Source organism: Bos indicus x Bos taurus, chromosome X (genome assembly GCF_003369695.1).
Source record: "Bos indicus x Bos taurus breed Angus x Brahman F1 hybrid chromosome X, Bos_hybrid_MaternalHap_v2.0, whole genome shotgun sequence".
NCBI classification, from domain to species: domain Eukaryota; kingdom Metazoa; phylum Chordata; class Mammalia; order Artiodactyla; family Bovidae; genus Bos; species Bos indicus x Bos taurus.
Window position 1 is genome coordinate 16,444,163 of NC_040105.1, and position 21,501 is coordinate 16,465,663.

The window sequence follows — 21,501 nt, forward strand, 5'->3', positions numbered from 1 at the left end:
CAGTGCTTCTGATTGTGTCCTGTTACAAGGATAATAGATTCTCATTCAGCTTATGTAAATAACTATTTTGCCATAAAAAGAATGCTCAAGAGTCTCCAAATTTTGGAGGAGTCAGGTAGGGAGAAAAAGTTAATGTTTACAAAATTGTATTTTACCAAATTGTTTTAAGTCATAGATAGCTTAAGAGAAAAAGTTTCCTCAAATCTAGAAAAGCAAAACATTAAAGAACCAGCAGTGCTTCAAGCAAGAAGGAATAAAAATTATAATCACCCTTTTCAATTCATTCAGTTCTAGGTTATTTATTCTTGTTCTGCTTTAATCCATTTTCCCCCATTAGTTCTAGAAATTCTTACCCAATTCAGTATTTTTAAAATTTTTATTTATTTTAAATTAGTTTAAATTAGTTGGAAGATATTTACAATATTGTGATGGTTTCTGCCATACATCAACATGAATCAGCCATAGGTATACATGTGTCCCCCCCATCCTGAACCCCCCTCCCACTGCCCTCCCCACTCTATCCCTCTAGGTTGTCCCAGAGCACTGGCTTTGAGTACCCTGCTTCGTACATTGAACTCACACTGGTTGTCTGTTTTACATGTGGTAATGTATATGTTTCAGTGCTATTCTCTCAAATCATCCCGCCCTCTCCTTCTTCCATGAAGTCCAAAAGTCTGTTCTTTACATCTGTGTTTCCTTTGCTGCCCTGCATGTAGGATTGTCAGTATCATTTTTCTAAATTTCATATATATGGATTAATATATAGTATTTGTCTGTCTTTTTCTGACTTACTTCACTCTGTATAACAGGCTTTAGGTTCATCCACCTCATTAGAACTGACTCAGATGCTCCTTTTTATAGCTGAGTAGTACTCCACTGTATATATGTACCATAACTTCCTTATCCATTCATCTGCCAATGGATATCTAGGTTGCTTTCATATCCTAGCTATTGTAAATAGTGCTGCAGTGAACAGTGAGGTACATGTGTCTCTTTCAATTCTGGTTTTCTTGGGATGCATGCCCAGCAGTGGGATTGCTGGATCATATAGCGGGTCTATGCCAAGTTTTTTAAGGAATCTGCCCACTGTTCTTCATAGTGGCTGTACTAGTTTGCATTCCCACCAGCAGTATAAGAGAGTTTCCTTTTCTCCACACCCTCTCTAGCATTTATTGTTTGTAGACGTTTTGATGATGGCCATTCTGACTACTGTGAGATGACCAATTCAATATTATGATCTTAAAGTTATCAGAAACTTGTGTTTGCCAAATTCTTTCCATGAATCTCCTTGAAGATGGGTCACTTCTGCAGCAACATTTTTGCAGAAGCATCTGAGTAAAATAATAAGTGTAAATGACAGAAGACTTTAAAAAATGCCCATTGTTATAATGAGCATTTATTCTCTAATGAGAATTTATTATAATGGAATTGACAAGGAAATGTGGTTATTTCTGTGACACTCAACATTGTCAAATGATAACTGGAATTATGATGATAATATTATTCCAGGACATTTCATTCAGACTTTAGGAATTGCATATGGTTTCTAAAACATTTATAACTTACACAAGTACAACATAAAGGCTTAGTATTACTTCTTATTTGATGATTCTTGCTATGTAACTTAACCTATCAAATAAGTCTGATTAGTTTAACATCTTCATTTTTTTGAGGAGAGGAAACAAATCTCTTGAGATATTCTAGAGGCCCTCTGGAAAATACCAAAGTTAGTTCGAGGTTAAAAAAAACTTCATTCAGAACTTTATTTTGGGGAAGCTTGTCAGAATTATCAAAAAAGTTTTAAAACACTTGTCAAATAGGATCATAGATCACTGAGAAATGATAACTTAGTTATCCATTTAATCGTAGTGACAAAGACTTTGCAGAGAAACACAGAAAGTTATTTTTTAAACACCTTAGGTCTTTAAAAAATTTTTTTAATTTTGTATGGGATATAGCTAATTAACAATGTTGTGATATTTTCAGGTGAACAGCAAAGGGACTCAGCCACACATATACATGTATCCATCCATTCTCCCCCAAACTTCCCTCCCATCCAGGCTGCCACATAACACTGAGCAGAGTTCCATGTGCTATACAGTAGGCCCTTGTTGGTTAACCATTTTAAATACAGCAGTAAACACCTTAGATCTTTTAATGGAGAAGATTCAGCTTTCTTTAGTAATCAAAGACCTGATAAAGACAACATGGCAAATTATTTTCACAAAACACAGAATCTTTGTTGTCTAGGCAGATTACTTTAAAAGGTAAGGAAAAGCTTTTTTCAGTGTCTTACTAAAAGAAAACAGGGATTCCCTGGTGGCTCAGAGGGTAAAGAGTCTGCTTGCAATGCAGGAGACCTGAGTTCGATCCCTGGATCAGGCAGATCCCCTGGAAAAGAAAATGGCAACCCACCCCAGTATTCTTGCCTGGAAAATCCCATGGACAGAGGAGGAGCCTGGTGGGGTACAGTCCATAGGGTTGCAAAGAGTCAGACACTACTGAGCAACTTCACTTTCACTTTCAAGAGAAGACAAAGAATCCAATAAAACCTGTCCTTTTAACAAAGAGAAAACCAAATTAAAAACCCATCAACTTTTAAAAAAATTAGATAAATTGATTTTAATCTTAGTCATTTTGACCACACATAAAATTGTTTTGTGAGATTTGGGAGTGGGGGCACAAATTTTTACAAAAACTTTTTTTTTAACATTCAAATCTTGCCCTATTTTTTTCCTTTCTCCTGAAATAGCCTCAATTTAGGATAAAATTGCTTCCCTTTCCCTCAACAACATGTGTTTCCTTTCCTAATACCCTCTTTTGCTAAAAGCATGCATCTTACTTTCTTTATATACAGAGATAATTTCCCTCATTTTTAGTAGCTTTCATTACATATATTAGAATTCTTAACCCTTAAAAACTTTAATTTTTAGTGAAAATAAGTAACCAATTATGAACTCTCTTTTAGCATTCTATGGTTTGGGAAATTTCTAAATACTTTTTATAATTTTTTATACTTTTTATAATTAAATTTTCTCTCAGTAAATTTTTCAGTGTGGCAGAAGCTATGTTTACTAGGAAACCCAAATATCTTTAGTTTCCCTCTAAAAGGAAGCCAAAAGTAGTAAACCTATGTTCAGTAATCAATATTTCATTATTTTACCTTATTTGGAAATGATCTGAATATTCAGTGACTATCCATCATTTAATTTAACTTAGCAAAACTTTAAGATTTCAAGTTACCAAAAAGATATGGAGAAAGCATTAAGGAAAGTTCACCTAAAAACTTTTATCCCATTTGCATCCATTCAGTTTACTTATTTCATTTAATTTATATAAGTGCTTCATTTCTTTGAGCCAGTTAAATAGAGCTCTCTTACATAGTAATTTTGGCAGTACCCTCTGAAGGTAGAAAATACTGTACATCTATAATACACACATAAACACACATAAATAGACAGTTGCTAGCAGGGACCTAATAGCTTCTGTTTTAAAATTACTGCCATGAATTGGGTACAGTAATTCACTAGTTGTAAAATAAATTGAATCTAAATTGTTTTTCTGGTAGGTAGAGCAAGCTAAGGTTATCTGCTCAGGTGGGTAAAGCATTTTTACTAATATTTTTTGGGGAAGACAGAAGATTTTTTTATTTGACTGTTTTCCCTTTCCTTTGCCATAAGGAAATGGTCAAATGAAAAAGTTTGTAGAACATTTATATCTCAAAGGTACAGAAAAAGAATGCAAGTTCCACTAAGGGGTACTTTGGTTTCCTAAGGCCAGATTTTTTTTTTTACAAAACTTACAAGCTTTTTGAGATAAATAGGGGAGGTTTAGTCAGTTCAGTCAGTTCAGTTGCTCAGTCATGTCCGACTCTTTGCGACCCCATGAACTGCAGCATACCAGGCCTCCCTGTCCATCACCAACTCCTGGAGTTTACCCAAACTCATGTCCATTGAGTTGGTGATGCCATCCAACCATCTCATCCTCTGTCGTCCCTTTCTCCTCCTGCCCTCAATCTTTCCCAGCATCAGGGTCTTTTCAGATGAGTCAGCTCTTCACATCAGGTGGCCAAAGTATTGGAGTTTCAGCTTCAACATCAGTCCTTCCAGTGAACACTCAGGACTGATCTCCTTTAGGATGGACTGGTTGGATCTCCTTGCAGTCCAAGGGACTCTCAAGAGTCTTCTCCAACACCACAGTTCAAAAGCATCAATTCTTTGGTGCTCAGCTTTCTTTATGGGGACTTGTAAAAGGAATGGGTGGACTGTGAACTGCCTCTGGAGTTGTATTCTCAGTTTTACAAAGATTTATAGATAAGGATAGTTGCTTTCATGTCCTCAGGGAATTGGGTTGCAACTTAAAATGACATCATAGGCTGATCCTCCCATTCAGCTACATTATTCTTAATTTGCTTTCTTCTGTGTGTGTGTACACACACAGCCCCTCACATACCCCTCTGTATATCAGGGACAAGATTTCTAACCTAGATGGAAATTAAAAGATTTCTATGTTCTGGACTTGGAGCTGTTTGCCTTTGAAAGGTTTTGGTAAATCCTTTCACAGAGGCTTTAGAAGGTTTTTCTTTCCCTCTGGGTACATAGTTCATTTTGGTTTAGTGGAGGAAACCTAAAAAAATATTCTTATCAGACTCTGAATATCAGCTTTCACTTTCTGGCCAACATCAGACCATAGTGCTACTTTTAAAAAATCCTTTTAAATATCTTGTCAGTTTTCACTTGGGACAAACAGTAAGCATTTCCCAATTTTCAGTTGACACAGGCAGTAAATGTTGACAACCCCTTGGACTTAAGAGGCATCCCCATAGAAGGTACAAAAATTTTTTTTTAATTTTTTTCTCTTTTTGGGTACTATAAGCAGTGATTTGGGAGAGCTGACTCTGGGAAGAATTCTCACCTTTAGCTGGCTTCTGACAGTTCTCCCAGGGTCCCATCTGCAGACTCCGAGGGGGATTTAATGTAGAGGGTATAGCTCTAATATCTGCCAGACGCCAAGATTTTTCACTAATTTAGTTTCCCTTGGCTGTTTAAGGGAATAACATAGCAGTTTCCCCATAAAGTCCCTCAGAGTCTCATCAACTCTGAGAGGGATCCACATGAGAGCCCTCCTTCAAGGGTAGATATGGGGGTGTAAGTCCAGTAACTTGGCCGACTTTCAAGGTCTTGTAGTCTCTTTAGAGTGGAAAGATGGTTTAGACTGAGGATTACTAGAAGGAGTACTCAGCTAGAGGAGGAAAGGTGGCGGGTAGTACAAGTTGCGTCTGTCTTGCAGTCATTTGTTTTAGGTATCTCTTGTGTCTAATTTTTTGTTGGCCTTTTTCAGTGAATTTTTCAATGAAGCTATTCTGGAGTTATGAAGCTTTTTGGAATTCTACATACCAATTAAAATAGATGTCCCACTCTGTTTGTTTAATTTAGGAACCCTGCTTTCAAGTACACTTCTTAAATGATCTTATCTAATTGGAATGTTCCTCTTAATGGCCGTTGTAATTTCCCTGAGGGCTGGTAACAGTTTAGTAGGATCCTCAGCTGCAAATGAAGTTCAACCCACATTTCTGTCCAGCCATATCTCGCTGTACATGGGGTACAACCCACATTTCTTTCAGCCATATTTTTGGGCCCCTAACCTGATGGCTCTCAAGCTAAGTTCCCAGGATCCAAAACAATGATCTTGTCTAATTCCAGATTGTTTTTGATAACAACAAAACAACAAAAATGTTTTGTCGTTTTTCGTAGATATTTAAAATTTCGTGAACTATAGTTTTTAGACATAAACATGTGTCAGAAAGTGGCACACTTAACTCCTTGAATTTAAGGACCCTAGATGATGTTATTATTTATTTATATTTAGTTAAATCTTTGGATCTCTCACTTCCACTGTATAATCATAAGGGATTTGATTTAGGTCATACCTGAATGGTCTAGTGGTTTTCCCTACTTCCTTCAATTTAAGTCTGAATTTGGCAATAAGGAGTTCATGGTCTGAGCCACAGTCAGCTCCTGGTCTTGTTTTTGCTGACTGTATAGAGCTTCTCCATCTTTGGCTGCAAAGAATATAATCAATCTGATTTCGGTGTTGACCATCTGGTGATGTCCATGTATAGAGTCTTCTCTTGTGTTATTCGAAGAGGGTGTTTGCTATGACCAGTGCATTTTCTTGGCAAAACTCTATTAGTCTTTGCCCTGCTTCATTCCATATTCCAAGGCCAAATTTGCCTGTTACCCTAGGTGTTTCTTGACTTCCTACTTTTGCATTCCAGTCCCCTATAATGAAAAGGACATCTTTTTTGGATGTTAGTTCTAAAAGGTCTTGTAGGTCTTCATAGAACTGTTCAACTTCAGCTTCTTCAGCATTACTGTTTGGGGCATAGACTTGGATTACTGTGATATTGAATGGTTTGCCTTGGAAACGAACAGAGATCATTCTGTCGTTTTTGAGATTGCATCCAAGTACTGCATTTCAGACTCTTTTGTTGACCATGATGGCCACTCCATTTCTTCTGAGGGATTCCTGCCTGCAGTAGTAGATATAATGGTCATCTGAGTTAAATTCACCCATTCCAGTCCATTTCAGTTCGCTGATTCCTAGAATGTCGACATTCAATCTTGCCATCTCTTGTTTGACCACTTCCAATTAGCCTTGATTCATGGAGCTGACATTCCAGGTTCCTATGCAATATTGCTCTTTACAGCATCAGACCTTGCTTCTATCACCAGTCACATCCACAGCTGGGTATTATTTTTGCTTTGGCTCCATCCCTTCATTCTTTCTGGAGTTCAGTGGAAGTGAGAAATAGATTTAAGGGCTTAGATCTGATAGATAGAGTGCCTGATGAACTATGGATGGAGGTTCGTGACATTGTACAGGAGACAGGGATCAAGACCATCCCCATGGAAAAGAAATGCAAAAAAGCAAAATGGCTGTCTGGGGAGGCCTTACAAATAGCTGTGAAAAGAAGAGAAGCGAAAAGCAAAGGAGAAAAGGAAAGATATAAACATCTGAATGCAGAGTTCCAAAGAATAGCAAGAAGAGATAAGAAAGCCTTCTTCAGCGATCAATGCAAAGAAATAGAGGAAAACAACAGAATGGCAAAGACTAGGGATCTCTTCAAGAAAATCAGAGATACCAAAGGAACATTTCATGCAAAGATGGGCTCAATAAAGGACAGAAATGGTATGGACCTAACAGAAGCCGAAGATATTAAGAGATGGCAAGGATACACAGAAGAACTGTACAAAAAAGATCTTCACTACCCAGATAATCACAATGATGTGATCACGGACCTAAAGTCAGACATCCTGGAATGTGAAGTCAAGGGGGCTTTAGGAAGCGTCACTAGGAACAAAGTTAGGGGAGGTGATGGAATTCCGCTTGAGCCATTTCAAATCCTAAAGGATGATGCTGGGAAAGTGCTGCACTCAATATGCCAGCAAATTTGGAAAACTCAGCAGTGGCCACAGGTCTGGAAAAGGTCAGTTTTCATTCCAATCCCAAAGAAAGGCAATACCAAAGAATGCTCAAACTACCATACAATTGCACTCATCTCACACGCTAGTAAAGTAATGCTCAAAATTCTCCAAGCCAGGCTTCAGCAATATGTGAATCGTGAACTTCCTGATGTTCAAGCCGGTTTTAGAAAAGGCAGAGGAACCAGAGATCAAATTGCCAACATCCCCTGGATCGTGGAAAAAGCAAGAGAGTTGAAAAGCATCTATTTCTGCTTTATTGACTATGCCAAAGCCTTTGACTGTGTGGATCACGATAAACTGTGGAAAATTCTGAAAGAGATGGGAATACCAGACCACCTGATCTGCCTCTTGAGAAATTTGTATGCAGGTCAGGAAGCAACAGTTAGAACTGGACATGGAACAACAGACTGGTTCCAAATAGGAAAAAGAGTTCATCAAGGCTGTATATTGTCACCCTGTTTATTTAACTTATATGCAGAGTACATCATGAGAAACGCTGGACTGGAAGAAACACAAGCTGGAATCAAGATTGCTGGGAGAAATATCAATAAGCTCAGATATGCAGATGACACCACCCTTATGGCAGAAAGTGAAGAGGAACTAAAAAGCCTCTTGATGAAAGTGAAAGAGGAGAGTGAAAAAGTTGGCTTCAAGCTCAACATTCAGAAAACGAAGATCATGGCATCTGGTCCCATCACTTCATGGGAAATAGATGGGGAAACAGTGGAAACAGTGTCAGACTTTATTTTTCTGGGCTCCAAAATCACTGCAGATGGTGATTGCAGCCATGAAATTAAAAGATGCTTACTCCTTGGAAGGAAAGTTATGACCAACCTAGATAGCATACTCAAAAGCAGAGACATTACTTTGCCAACAAAGGTTCGTCTAGTCAAGGCTATGGTTTTTCCTGTGGTCATGTATGGATGTGAGAGTTGGACTGTGAAAAAGGCTGAGCGCCGAAGAATTGATGCTTTTGAACTGTGGTGTTGGAGAAGACTCTTGAGAGTCCCTTGGACTGCAAGGAGATCCAACCAGTCCATTCTGAAGGAGATCAGCCCTGGGATTTCTTTGGGAGGAATGATGCTGAAGCTGAAGCTCCAGTACTTTGGCCACCTCATGCGAAGAGTTGACTCACTGGAAAAGACTCTGATGCTGGGAGGGATTGGGGGCAAGAGGAGAAGGGGATGACAGAGGATGAGATAGCTGGATGGCATCACTGACTTGATGGACTTGAGTCTCAGTGAACTCCAGGAATTGGTGATGGAGAGGGAGGCCTGGCGTGCTGCGATTCATGGGGTCGCAAAGAGTCGGACACGGCTGCGCGACTGATCTGATCTGATCTTGGATTTCTCAGAGCTAAGAAAGACGAATATGTTGCTGTATTGGAAATTGCATGATGTTTTACAGTGTAACTCATTACACAAATTTTCTTGAGGTTGGCAGGCAACCTAATGTCAGTCTAACCCATTCAGTGACCACCTTGTCCTAACATGAGGGTATTTTAGAGTTAGGTGGCAAGTACTCTGATAGCTTTCAAAGTATTCAACTTATGCCCACCAATTTTCGCAGCTGTTTTCTTTTTGGCTTCCAAGATTTCTATTAGCAGTAGCCTTTATCCATACAAAACAAGACAAACAGACCTGTGTACTTCATCACAACAGCTGTAACCGAGATGTTGACAGTGAACTGGCCAAGAGAAGGCACTGTGTGCACCACCAGCAATTCCCAAATTGGCCACTGGGAACTGGGGAAAAGTCACAACCAGCAGACCCCCAAAATGAGGGCTGTGGATTGGCCTGGGTTTCTGAAAAGGGGTAATATATACGGACTCATTGGAAAAGACCCTGATGCTGGGAAAGATTGCAGGCAGGAGGAGAAGGGGATGACAGAGGATGAGATAGTTGGATGGCGTCACTGACTCAATGGACATGGGTGTGGGTAGACTCCGGCAGTTGGTGATGGACAGGGAGGCCTGGTGTGCTGCGGTTCATAGGGTTGCAAAGAGTTGGATACGACTGAGCAACTGAACTGAATGTCCCAAAAGAGGCATATTCTCTTACATAACTAAAATACTATATTACACTGAAAAAATAAAATTAATAGAGTAATATTTTCTGGCATATAGTTCATATTCAGAATTCCCCAGTTGTGCAGAAGTGCCTTTGTAGCTGTGTTTTCTTTCCCTTTGGAAGAAGAGCCTTCCCTAGCGTTCTTGTTCTCTCCATTCATTCTGCTTTCTTGCCTGTTTTTCTGAGCTTGCCCCTGAAGGGTGCATTCACACTGCTGTCTCCTACGTTTTTATTTATCCCACCCCATGGAATATGATTTAGACAAGTTCTTGAATGACCTCGAAATCCGATGGAGCATTTTCAGTACTTATTTTGCTTGACTTCCTGGCGATACCTGGCCCTCCTGTACACTTCCATCTTAAAATACTCAATGGCTCTTAGCTTCAGTGACAGCCTCTTCTCCTGGTTTTCCTATTATGTCTCTGTTTGAACTATTTATGAGGGCTTCATTTTCTTCCAGCTTCTCAATATTGGGGCTTCTCTGGGTTTATCTCGGCTCTCTTACTTGGTCACTCTAATGCTCTCCTTGAGTGACTTTACTCCTGTGGCTTTAATTATCATCAGTATGTCACAGCTGCTGTATCTTTATTTTCAGCTCGTATCATATACTATAAACTCTGGTTCGTTGGCCTTGATTGGGAATCATTTTAGACAAGTACATTTCTTTGTAAAAGGAGACTATGGTCTCCATCTGAAATTACGATCCCTCTCAATAACAATTTTTTTTTAGTTCAGATCAGATCAGTCACTCAGTCGTGTCCAACTCTTTGCGACCCCATGAATCGCAGCTTGCCAGGCCTCCTTGTCCATCACCAACTCCCGGAGTTCACTCAGACTCATGTCCATCGAGTCAGTGATGCCATCCAGCCATCTCATCCTCTGTCGTCCCCTTCTCCTCCTGCCCCCAATCCCTCCCAGCATCAGACTCTTTTCCAATGAGTCAACTCTTCGCGTGAGGTGGCCAAAGTACTGGAGTTTCAGCTTCAGCATCATTCCTTCCAAAGAAATCCCAGGGCTGATCTACTCATTTTTTAATATGATAACATGTTGGCCTTATGGTTTATGTAGGATTAACACTACACACAGCTATTGCTTACATGAAATAGGCAAACAAAAAGCCAATCAACCTTTTTGTTCTTTATACCACTTAAATTCATTTTCATCTTTTCCCTTTTTACTGTGTAATTAATCCATCTCTGCTTTAGAGATGTCAAGTATTATGAGACTCTGACATTGACTCTTTAGATAGCACTCTAGTACTTTAGAAGGTAGAAGGTAGTGCTGAAAGGATATGAAGTCCCACTTCTTTACTTTTTTTGGCCAAATTCCAGCCTTGACTAAATTCACCAAGAAGCCAGCCTTGTAGTTGGATCCTGTTAATTACTAGAAAATCCTGTTACAGATACATATCAATTCAATTTAAGAAAGGGCAGTACCTCAGCCCCAATTGCCAATTTTAGGTATACCTTGTTTTATTGCACTTTGCTTTATTGTGCTTTGCAGATATTGTACTTTTTACAAATTGAGGTTTGTAGCAATCCTATTGGCACCATTTTTCCAGCAGCATTTGTTCACTTCATGTGTCACATTTTAATAATTCTGACAGTTTTTTCAACTTTTCCATTTTATTATGGTTGTTAACAGTGATCTGTGATCAGCGATCCTTGATGTTACTATTGTAATTGTTTTGACTTTTTTAGCAGTATTTTTTAAATTAAGATATGTACATTTTTTAAGACTTAATGCTATTGTACACTTAGTAGGATACAATATAGTATAAACATAACTTTTATATGCACTGAGGAAAAAATTTATGTGACTCTCTTTATTGCATTATTTATTGTATTGTGGTTGTCTGGAACCTAAATCTCTCCAAGGTATGCCTGTGTTTCCTGTAATCAGAACACTTTTCTATATGATTATGGCTTTATACTACATTATCTTTCTAGCAGCTGCAAAATTTGAAGATTTAATGCTAATTATATTTGATCCTGGGTGAATGAATGTGGCAGTATAACTCCAATTAGTAATTAATAACAGAAGATGTAAAATGAAATTGTAGTTAAGGTATTTAATTTTTTTTCTTGAGTGAGGATTAAAGGTCATTATTGAATTGTTAAATACAACATACTTCTTACAAGAAAATATTTTAATCATTTAAAATAATAGTAAATCTTTTACATAGCTAAATTTATTATACAATAATTATTTTAAAAATTTGTATTTTCATGATAATGATTGTTTTAGAACAATCATTCTGCTGCTCCACTTCAGCTGCTCCCTCCCATTTCCTGGCTACCATGGCCACCTCGATCACCTCGACCTCGCTGGGATCTTTATGATCAAATGATTGTTATCCCATTCTCATAATTTCTCAATTTTCATTGAATCTTCTGGACTTCCCATTGTTTCTGTATCCCCACCCTTTCTTTACTTTTTTCCCCATCCATTTCTCCCCATCTTCTATTGGCTATCACTTGAACCAGTTAACAAATGTACACAGTAATCATGTTTTAGGCCATTTAACGCAAGAGTAATAGGTGAATTGTTTGTTCCTAGACCAGTTGCTAGCAAACTTTGGCTATAGTTCTTTTTTTTCATTATTAAAATTATTTATTTATTTTAAAATGAAACAAAGATGAATATTTTTAATGATAAAAGGTACAACTCACAAAGAAGATAGACATCTATTTCTTCTGATTTTTGCTTTGGTCTAATGGTTTATGATGGCTATAGTTTCTTGATGGGAAAGCCAAGGATATTAGTAATTGACTTGAATTTTTCTACACGGATAATTCAGATTTTTTTTTTTTTAGTAGCCTTAAGAATTTGTCTTTTGTGCCCAGAAGGTTCTGATTTGAGTGTTCACATTTACACACCCTATTTTATCCTTTAATGGTTATTTTCAGCTTTGCTATAGGCTTGGTAGGCTGCAGCTGGGGCACTACCAAAAAAAAAAAAAAAAAGAGGAATGAACTAGAGTATTTTATAATTGGAAAGAATCTTAGAGATTATATAATTCCAAATTCTCATTGTTCATATGAGAAATTGAGGATCGGAGAGGTTAAGCGATTTGCCTGAGGCTACATAGTTGGCACCTGGTTGAGTTAGGACCAAAATGGAAATCTCCAGATTACAAATTCAGAACTTATTTTTATTATCCCATGTGAATGGGTTGGTGGGTCGGCAAGTGTGTGAGTAATTAAAAAGTCAGAGAAATGACTTCTTTTTCTTCCCCTTCTCTGACTGGAAGGCCAGATGTTTCCAAGAATAATAAAACTATGATCTCTTTTGTCATTTGGAAAAGTGATAGTTTTGTTTAAAGCATCTGTCATTGTTTGAAGGCTGGACCTCAGGCTTTCGTCTTATTTATCTCTTGTTTAAGAAAAATGCTTTCCAGGGACAAGGATGCTGTATTGTGCGCTTGCTGGTAGGGATGCCAGAGTTTGTGGAGGAGCGAGCCTCATAGGGTCCCTGCCTTGCTTGCTGCTCAGGAAGCAGGCTTTGTGACCGACCATCTCCTGTCTGCTGGGCGTGTATGTGCTTTGAGCTGTTTTTCTGATGAAGTTGGAAGTCTCACTGGGACAGCCATATACTCTAGCAGATGGCAGACACCTGTAAACAAAAGTGACAGTGAAAACTGTGGTCCCAGAATTGAGCCATACCCTATTCTCTCTGTGCTTTGAACAGCTGAGGCGATAGATGCTTTCCCTTCTTGTTTAAAGTCTTTTGCTTCTGGACGGTTCATTCTTTTTCCAGTTCATTTGAATTCATTTTAATCAGCTCTATCACACTCGTGTCTCTCTCCTGACTTAAAGTTACATTAAATATTCACTCATCCTGTTGCCTCCTCAGGAGGCCTCTGCCAGCAGAATTTCAAAAGCAGAGTCTTTAAATGCCTTATCATTCTGAATATAAAACTTCTTATTTAAAGGACTGTCGAATAAATGCCTATTTAAAAAACCAAACCAAGCATAAGATTCACCAATTAGCATGAAGAGAAACACAAGACAGTAAGTTTTAACTGAACTGTAATTTCATTCATTCATTTAGTCATTTAATAAATATTTATTGCACATTTACTATGTTCCAGGGATGGTTCCAGACCCAGGGGATATAGCAGCTAACCCTGTGGACCAAAATCCCAGCTTTAATGGAGATTACATTCTAGTGAAAGGAGACAGTAACAAATGAGTAAAACATATGCTCTATCAGATGGTGACACGTGCTGTGGAGAGAAAATAAAGGAGATAGGCAGTGGGGAGTTGGGTGCCATTTTCAAGGGGTAGTCAGGAAAGGCCTCACTGAGAAGGTGATGTTTGAGCCAAGACCGTGGACTCTGAGGCAGTCTTGTGCATCCTGGTTTGCATGGCTCTTTTGGCTCTTGGTTTCTGAGATGGTAACCTGTTTGTTCACAGTAATTTGTGAATTTGTAAATGAAATACTACATATAATTAGAAAGTCTTTGAGGGTACTAGAAGTTGCTAGCCTCTCTGAAGCTGAAGTATCCTTATGTGTAACATGGAGATGATAATACTTGTGGAACTGAATGTCTTATAATAGACTATTGAACTTATGGTGCTACTTTGCCCTACTGTTATAGAAATAACAATAAACTTGATTTTTTTTTGGTGTTGTTAATACTAAATAGAAGAGATTTTAGTGGTCATTTTTTCTATGACATCACTATGTAGATGAAGAGGCACTGGAAAGATCAATGGCTCTATGGAAGTTAAGATCTTGGGCCATGGGGTCATTGAGACCTGGGTTCAATTCATTGCTGTCCATTTCCACTTACTGGCTACGTGCCCTTAAGTAAGTCTCCCCCAGCTTCATAGAGTGGTAAGGACTGACTACAGAGATGAATTCCTTGCCTGGCCCTCAGTACGTGCCCAGGAAATAGCCCTGGAAGAGTTCTGTTATGCTTGGTGAATAGAGAGCCCCTGAGATGAGAGTTGGTTGATTATGACAATGACTGTCCCACAGAAGAGGCCTTTCAGGTGTGCCTGGGCTGCACATAATGATATGGTGAGAACACTTGAGTTTTCAGACATTGTACCAACAATTACTTGCTTTGTGATATTGAACGTCACTTGATTTCTTCTCCCTCTGGTTTTCCCCTGTAAAGGTAATGATACTTGACCTTATGCCTATTTCCTGGGGTTTTCTGGAAGCTGAATAATGAAATGATAGTCTCTGGAACCTGACAACGTTGGAGAAGTTCACAAACAGATACCCTCAGATGACTAGTGTGTATACTCATTGTACCACAGCAGTACTAAACTGAGAGGCTGGATTGCTGCTTTCCAAACTCAGATTGTTCTTGTTAGAGTCAACTCTTAATTCTTATGTGCTAACTGGGAAAAATTATAGCCTGAATAAAAGAAGCCAGCTGGTGTTGATTACTCGTCACTCTAAAAGTTGAGAAAGACATAAGAGACTATATTTTAACTCCCATTATCTCTCACCTGATTTCTTTCTTCAAAGCTGTGAAGCTGCAGGATGGTTCAGAGGCTCCCAGCCCCAGAAGAGAGCCAGTGTGCCTGAATAATCTACAAGCAAAACAGTACTTGTCACTATAGTTGCCATTTATTTATCAAGTGTTTTACACTGGGCATTGGATTAAACTGTTCACCTATGGTATCTCATTTCATCCTCATAGTAACTCTGTGTGGAGAAGGCAATGGCACCCCACTCCAGTACTGTTGCCTGGCAAATCCCATGGACGGAGGAGCCTGGTGGGCTGCAGTCCATGGGGTCGCTGAGGGTCGGACACGACTGAGCGACTTCACTTTCACTTTTCATTTTCATGCATTGGAGAAGGAAATGGCAACCCACTCCAGTGTTCTTGCCTGGAGAATCCCAGGGACAGGGGAGCCTGATGGGCTGCCGTCTATGGGATCGCACAGTGTCGGACAGGACTGAAGGGACTTAGCAGTAGCAGCAGCAGCAGTAACTCTGTGAAGGAGAGGGGGTGTGTGTTCTTTTAACAGTTGAATCACAGGTGCAGAAGGTAGAGTGAATCATACTTCTCAGTATGTTGTACATTGTCATACTGGTCTGCACAAGACCGTTTCTTATGGTAGTTCACTAGCTTATTCCCCTTTAACCATGTACTCTATGCTCATTCATTTACCCACCCCTCACAAATAACCAATCTCTTATTTTTCATGTATTTTCCTTTCTGTATATTCTTATGAAACATACCTTGTGGTTTCATGTGTGTTGAAAATTTATATAAAATGGTATGTTATATTTCATTCTGTCTTTCATTTTCTAATAACTGTTCTGACTGAAGTACTGTATTTTTAAGACCCATCCACATTGTAATATGTTGCTTCCAGTTGTGGCATAATACTCCATGGTGTGCATCCACCACAATCACATCTTCTCCTTCCTAGCAGTAGACAGCCAGGCTGCATTGGTGTCAAACTCCCTATTGCCACCAACAAAGAATTATTGTATCCCTATATGTCTCCTTTATGACCTGTGTGAGAATTGCTTTGGGGTATATAGTGAAGGATGGAATTGCTGCTTCATAGGGCATGCATAGACTTCATATACCTAAGTAGTGCCAGAGAAGGAAACTAAAGCTGTGAAAGCTCTAATAACTTCCCCCAAATCACATAGACAGTAATCAGCAGAGATAGGATTCAAAAATTCTACTCTGATGGCTGTGTCATCATTAGTCCTATTTGAGACTTGAGGACATTGTACAGAAGCATGAAGTTACATCTCATTGTCTGTAGTTTTTATGTTCTTAGAACCTAGGAATCCAGGTGGACTGACTTTTTTTCTGAAGCACTTATCGTCCGCGCCCCTCCCCACCAAAGCTCCATAGTAACTGTTTTTCTTTGTCTTTCATATCCTGTGGGTCTGCAGCACTAAAAGCCGCATTGGTCATACAGAACTGGTACCGAGGTTACAGCGCCCGGTTGAAGACCAGACAGCGCTATGCCCTCACTATCTTCCAGTCCATCGAATACGCTGATGAGCAAGGCCAGTTGCAGGTCTGTTTTGCAAGCTTGTCTCTTCTTTTGATAAAATGCTTCTCTTTACTCCTTTTATTGAAAGCATGAAAGATTGAGTCCATTTTAATAGCAGAGGAACCTTGGTGAAAGACTTTTATAGAGGATATAGTGACACTGTTTTGGAACTAGCTATTGAGAGAGTATGATTTGGGAACAGGATAGTGTTTTTCAGTTCTGAAGTTCATATTTTTAAGACAGCTACTAGATGTCCAGTTAACTAAAAAAAAAATGGTCTTATTCTTTTTTTCAATATGTGCCCTAATAGTAAAGTTGCTACTTCATGAAGCAAAAAATGTTTTAAGGAGTTAAATAAATGGAAGAATCTCTTGGGGTCAAACATAGGAAAATTCTAGAAGAAAATATAGATGAGTGGGGAAAGACTTTTTCAAGCTTGCAAAAGCAATATGTAAATCCAGCTTTAACAATAAAAAGATCTCAGAAAGATCTACAATATATTTGTTAATGAAAAATCAACTTGTGGAACAATATGAAGAATTTTATCCCATATATGTGAAAGAAAATGCAACATACAATAAAAGTTTGGAAATGATATAAAGTATTTACTGTGTCCATTTCTGAGAAGAAGCATGGTATTGGTAGGTAGGAGGGGACTTCTCATTTTTATTCTGTATCATTTGTATTTTTCAACAATTGTGTCTTTATAAATGTATCACACAATATAATTTAAGTAAAATGTTATATAAAAATAATAACTATAATTAAAAATAATTAAGATTTCAAAAAGAATTAAAGAAATTGCTGGATTTATTCTTAGTAGCTATAAAAATTATATACTATGATTTAGTCAGATATTCCCATAGCAGTTCACATCACTGACTGTCCTTTTAAGCACTGTAGAATATAGTGACGGAGATTAAGAGAGAGTGAGCTCTTAAATTGATATGCTTTATGCACAAATGTTCCAGTATTAGTACATTCTTTAAATATTGAGTCTTTTTAAATAACATTTATTGGGGTATAATTCACCCATTTAAAGTAGACAATTCAGTGGCCTTTAGTTTATTCACAAGTTGTGTAATCATCACTACAATATAGTTTAGAACACTTTCATCAACACCCCCTTCAACAACAAAAAATACCTCTATATTCATTAGCACTCACTCCCCATTCCTGCTCTCTGCGGTCCCTGGCAACTGCTAATCTGTTTTTTGTCTTTCTAGATTTGCCTTTTGTGGCCATTTCAAATAAATAAAGTCACATAGTATGCGATCCTTTGTGACTGGCTTCTTTCACTGAGCATAATGCCTTCAAGGTTCATCCATGTTACAGCATGTGTCAGTACTTCATTCCTCTTTATTGCTGAACGTTATTCTGTTGTATAGATCTAGGACATTTTGTTTATCCTTTCCTCAGTGAATACATCATTTGGGTTGCTTCTACTTTTTTTTGTCTATTATGAATAATGCTGCTATGAATATTTGTGTGCAGATTTTTCTGTGAACATATTTTTTTTTCAGTTCTCTTAGATATATACCTAGGAGTGGAAATTCTGAGTCTTTGAGTTTAACTTTTTGAGTAATTACTAAACTGTTTTTCAAAGCAGCTGCACCATTTTACATTCCCACCAGCAGTGTATGAGGGCTTTAATTTTGCCACATCTGTGTCAACATTTGTTGTTTATGTTTTTGATGATAGTCATCCTAGTATATGTGAAGTGGTGTCTCATTGTGATTTCTATTGACTCATAATTGACAAATCCATCAACAGCTTTAAAATCATACATTTTGGTATTTGTATGGAAGGTTTTCCTTCCCAGATCTACTCCCAGATTGATAAGGTTCCTTAGTGTTCACTCTTCATAGGAGATGAGGCTTGGAAGTTATTTGTGCTATATACATGCAGGTCTTTGCAGATAATTTGTAGTCACAGAGGAAGTATCTTGGTGATGGTTGGAATGCTGGTAGATTTCCATCTTTCCTTCCTCCCTCCTTCCCTTCCTTCCTTTCCCAAATATGTTTGACATTTAAGAATATCTCTTACTCTCACCATAAAAAGGAATAGAAGAACATAATGAAAAAATATCTAGTAGTTGTCTTAGATTGGTTTCTTAGAATCAGAGTCTGAGATAGGGCTTCTTGTACAAGTGACTTCCTGAGAGGATATTCACAGGAAAAACCTGTAAGGGAGCGTGAAAAGCAAGATAGGATGGGGGAAAAAGCTAGGCAAAAATATGGTTTCTGGAAAAGTCTGACCTCAGCCTGATCCTGTTGGGAGATCTGAAGTGTGAAATGTGTCAGATTGTCCCACCAGTGGCAAAGGAGGAGGTGGTCTGGGCTGTGATACCCTTGCTTCAGTTAGTCATTTCCTATGGGCGGTCCCCCAGGAGGGGGATATCTGATATCCTAAGCGACTCTGCCGGGCCTATGGACTTTCCCATCGGCCAAGGAAAGTCCTAGGGAGGAGGAGGGCTGGTGAAGACAGGACCCAGTAGCATCTGTGGCAGCTTGGAGATGAGAACCTCAGAGAAGTAAAGGGGACTCGCATGGAACACCAACAACTTTTGCCACAGTACCTGTTTGGGGTTCATTAATTGATCGGTGTATTTTTATTTTGTACAGCTCTCAAACTTCTTCTCCTTCATGTTGGAAAACTATACAAATGTGCCGGAGAAAGAGCCAGGTAAGTAGAAAGTCTAGTCTTTTGAAAAGCAGTCATTAAATATTGAATTGTTTCATCAAGGAATGTCAACTCTTGAAAATGGGAGAACACTAAGAAATTAAAAAGATATTGTCTATGTGACACCAAACAACTGGTAAAATCAGTTCAACTGGCTTTTTCCATCCCTGATTGGTGTCAACTAAATTGACCATTTAGTTTTTTTATTAAAAAAAAAAAGAATTAGATTTCATTCTACATTAGTATGTTGAGTATCTTCTCTGAACCACAACCTAAAGATGTACAATAGTAACTTAGTAAAGATCTTATTTTTTATCCACAGAACTTTTGTGCTGAGAGATCAAAATATCTTGAATATTTCATGAAACAGATCTGAGGGGGTATGGAAGATTAAACACAGTGGGCACCATCATATTTCTGTTTTCTCCATAGCTAGCTAGCTATCTGTCAGTCTGTCTATCTATTTATCTGTCATTTATTTAGTCCTTCTGGAATGATGACTAAATAAATCGTTTCAGATATAGACAATATAAGTGTGATTCAAAATGATTTTAAAATTATAGTTATTCACAAGTCATGTATTCCTCTTGCAAATTAATCTGCCTATTGTTATTGTCAAGGTAGACACTTGACTTAGAAACCTATTCTTTAATTTGGACCAGCCATTTTTTGCTCTAGTTAAAAATGTGTATGACATCTAAGAGCATCTTTTAATCTATCGGGCGCCCTTCAAAGTGGCAAAAGAATGGTGTTTTAATGGTACGCTCTGAGCTAAGTACATATGTGTGAAACTAATTGAAGCATTTAATGATCTGTGGAAGGTTTCTGAATGGTAGAATAGCCAAACTGGAGGAGTGGGGAGTGGGTGGAAGTGGGCATTTTGCCATTTTTTTTTTTCTTTTAGATAATTACAATTTGAAGACAGTTTTTTGTGCTTCATGTTCTTTGGCAAAAACATTTCTGAGAGGAAATATAATAATGATGAAATGAAATAGCCCTCTTCTGCTAATGACCTAATATTTTAATCTGGACTATGCATCAGAATCACTTAATGGAGATTCGTAACTACAGATGGCTGGGTTCCAGCCCAAAGATATTTACTCAGGCTCTGTATTTTTTAAAATGTGCTTTTAAAAAAATTCTGTAAGTGATTTAAAAAATATTTTTAAAATTTTATCAGAGAAGGAGACAGCAGTTTATAATCTTATATAAACTTCTCTGGAAGAAAAGCATATACATTACAGAAAAGTACACAAATGATAAATATATAATTTAATAAATTTTCTCAGAGTAAACTCAGCCTTGTAACATGCCCCCAGAGCAAGAAGTATAACATCATCATAACCACAGAAACCACCTCCCGTCTTCCTATACTCACCACCCAGTCTCTGCACCCCGTCACTACTTTTCTGCCTCCTAGGTTAGTTTTGCTTGTTTTTGAACTTCTCTGTATAAATGAAAGCGTATAGTTTTGCTTCTTTTACTCGACTTTGTATTTGTGAGAGTCATCCATCTGGTCATTCTTATTGCTGAATAATAATTAGTTTTATGAATATACCAAAATTTATCCATTCTACTGTTTATAGACATTTGAGTTTTCAGTTTTGATAATTTAAATGGTACTACTATGCACATTCTTGTACCTGTCCTTTTTAGTGAACACATGTATTATTTTCTTTTGCTGTATATTCATTTTCAGTTATCTATTGCTGTATAACAACCAGCCCCCCCCCGCCCCCCAAAATTTAGTGCTTAAAAACAACAGCCATTTTTTTTGCTTGTGATTCTGTCGGTTTGAACAGGGCTCAGTGGGGATGGCTTGTGTGTTGTCTGTGATCAGCTGGGCTTACTCAGCATAGCTGGGTTGGGGAGGGAGGTCCAAATGGTTTTATTCACACGTGTGGAAGTTTGATGTTAGCTATGAACTTGGATATCTCACTTTTCCTCATGTAGCCTCTGCCCAACAGTATTTCCTGGACTTATTTACATGGCCTCTGGATCCCAAGAGGGCAAAGGGAGAAGCAGCAAGCCTCTTTGGGCCTCTGCTCACACAAAATCAGTTCTGCCATATCCTCTTAGTTAAAACAAGCCACAGGACTAGGTACAGATTCAAAGGGGTTAGGAAAGATCCATCTCTTGAAGGAGCAGTAGCAGCAGCATTCAGATGGTAAAGCGTCTGCCTACAGCATTGTAGACCTGGGTTCAATCCCTGGGTCAGGAAGATCCTCTGGAGAAGGAAATGGCAACCCACTCCAGTACCCTTGCCTGGAAAATCCC

General features: G+C 38.3%; 1 protein-coding gene across 8 annotated transcripts in view; it reads left to right on the top strand.

The window, feature by feature from the left end:
- The window catches only part of PPEF1 (protein phosphatase with EF-hand domain 1), a 157,448-nt gene that overhangs the window by 51,973 nt on the left and 83,974 nt on the right, over positions 1–21,501 (top strand). For all 8 annotated transcript variants that reach the window (XM_027534408.1, XM_027534407.1, XM_027534413.1 and 5 more), the window contains 2 exons: positions 16,439–16,566; positions 19,167–19,227. In XM_027534408.1, coding sequence (XP_027390209.1) covers positions 16,439–16,566; positions 19,167–19,227 — 189 coding nt within the window. The remainder of the gene's footprint in view (positions 1–16,438; positions 16,567–19,166; positions 19,228–21,501) is intronic.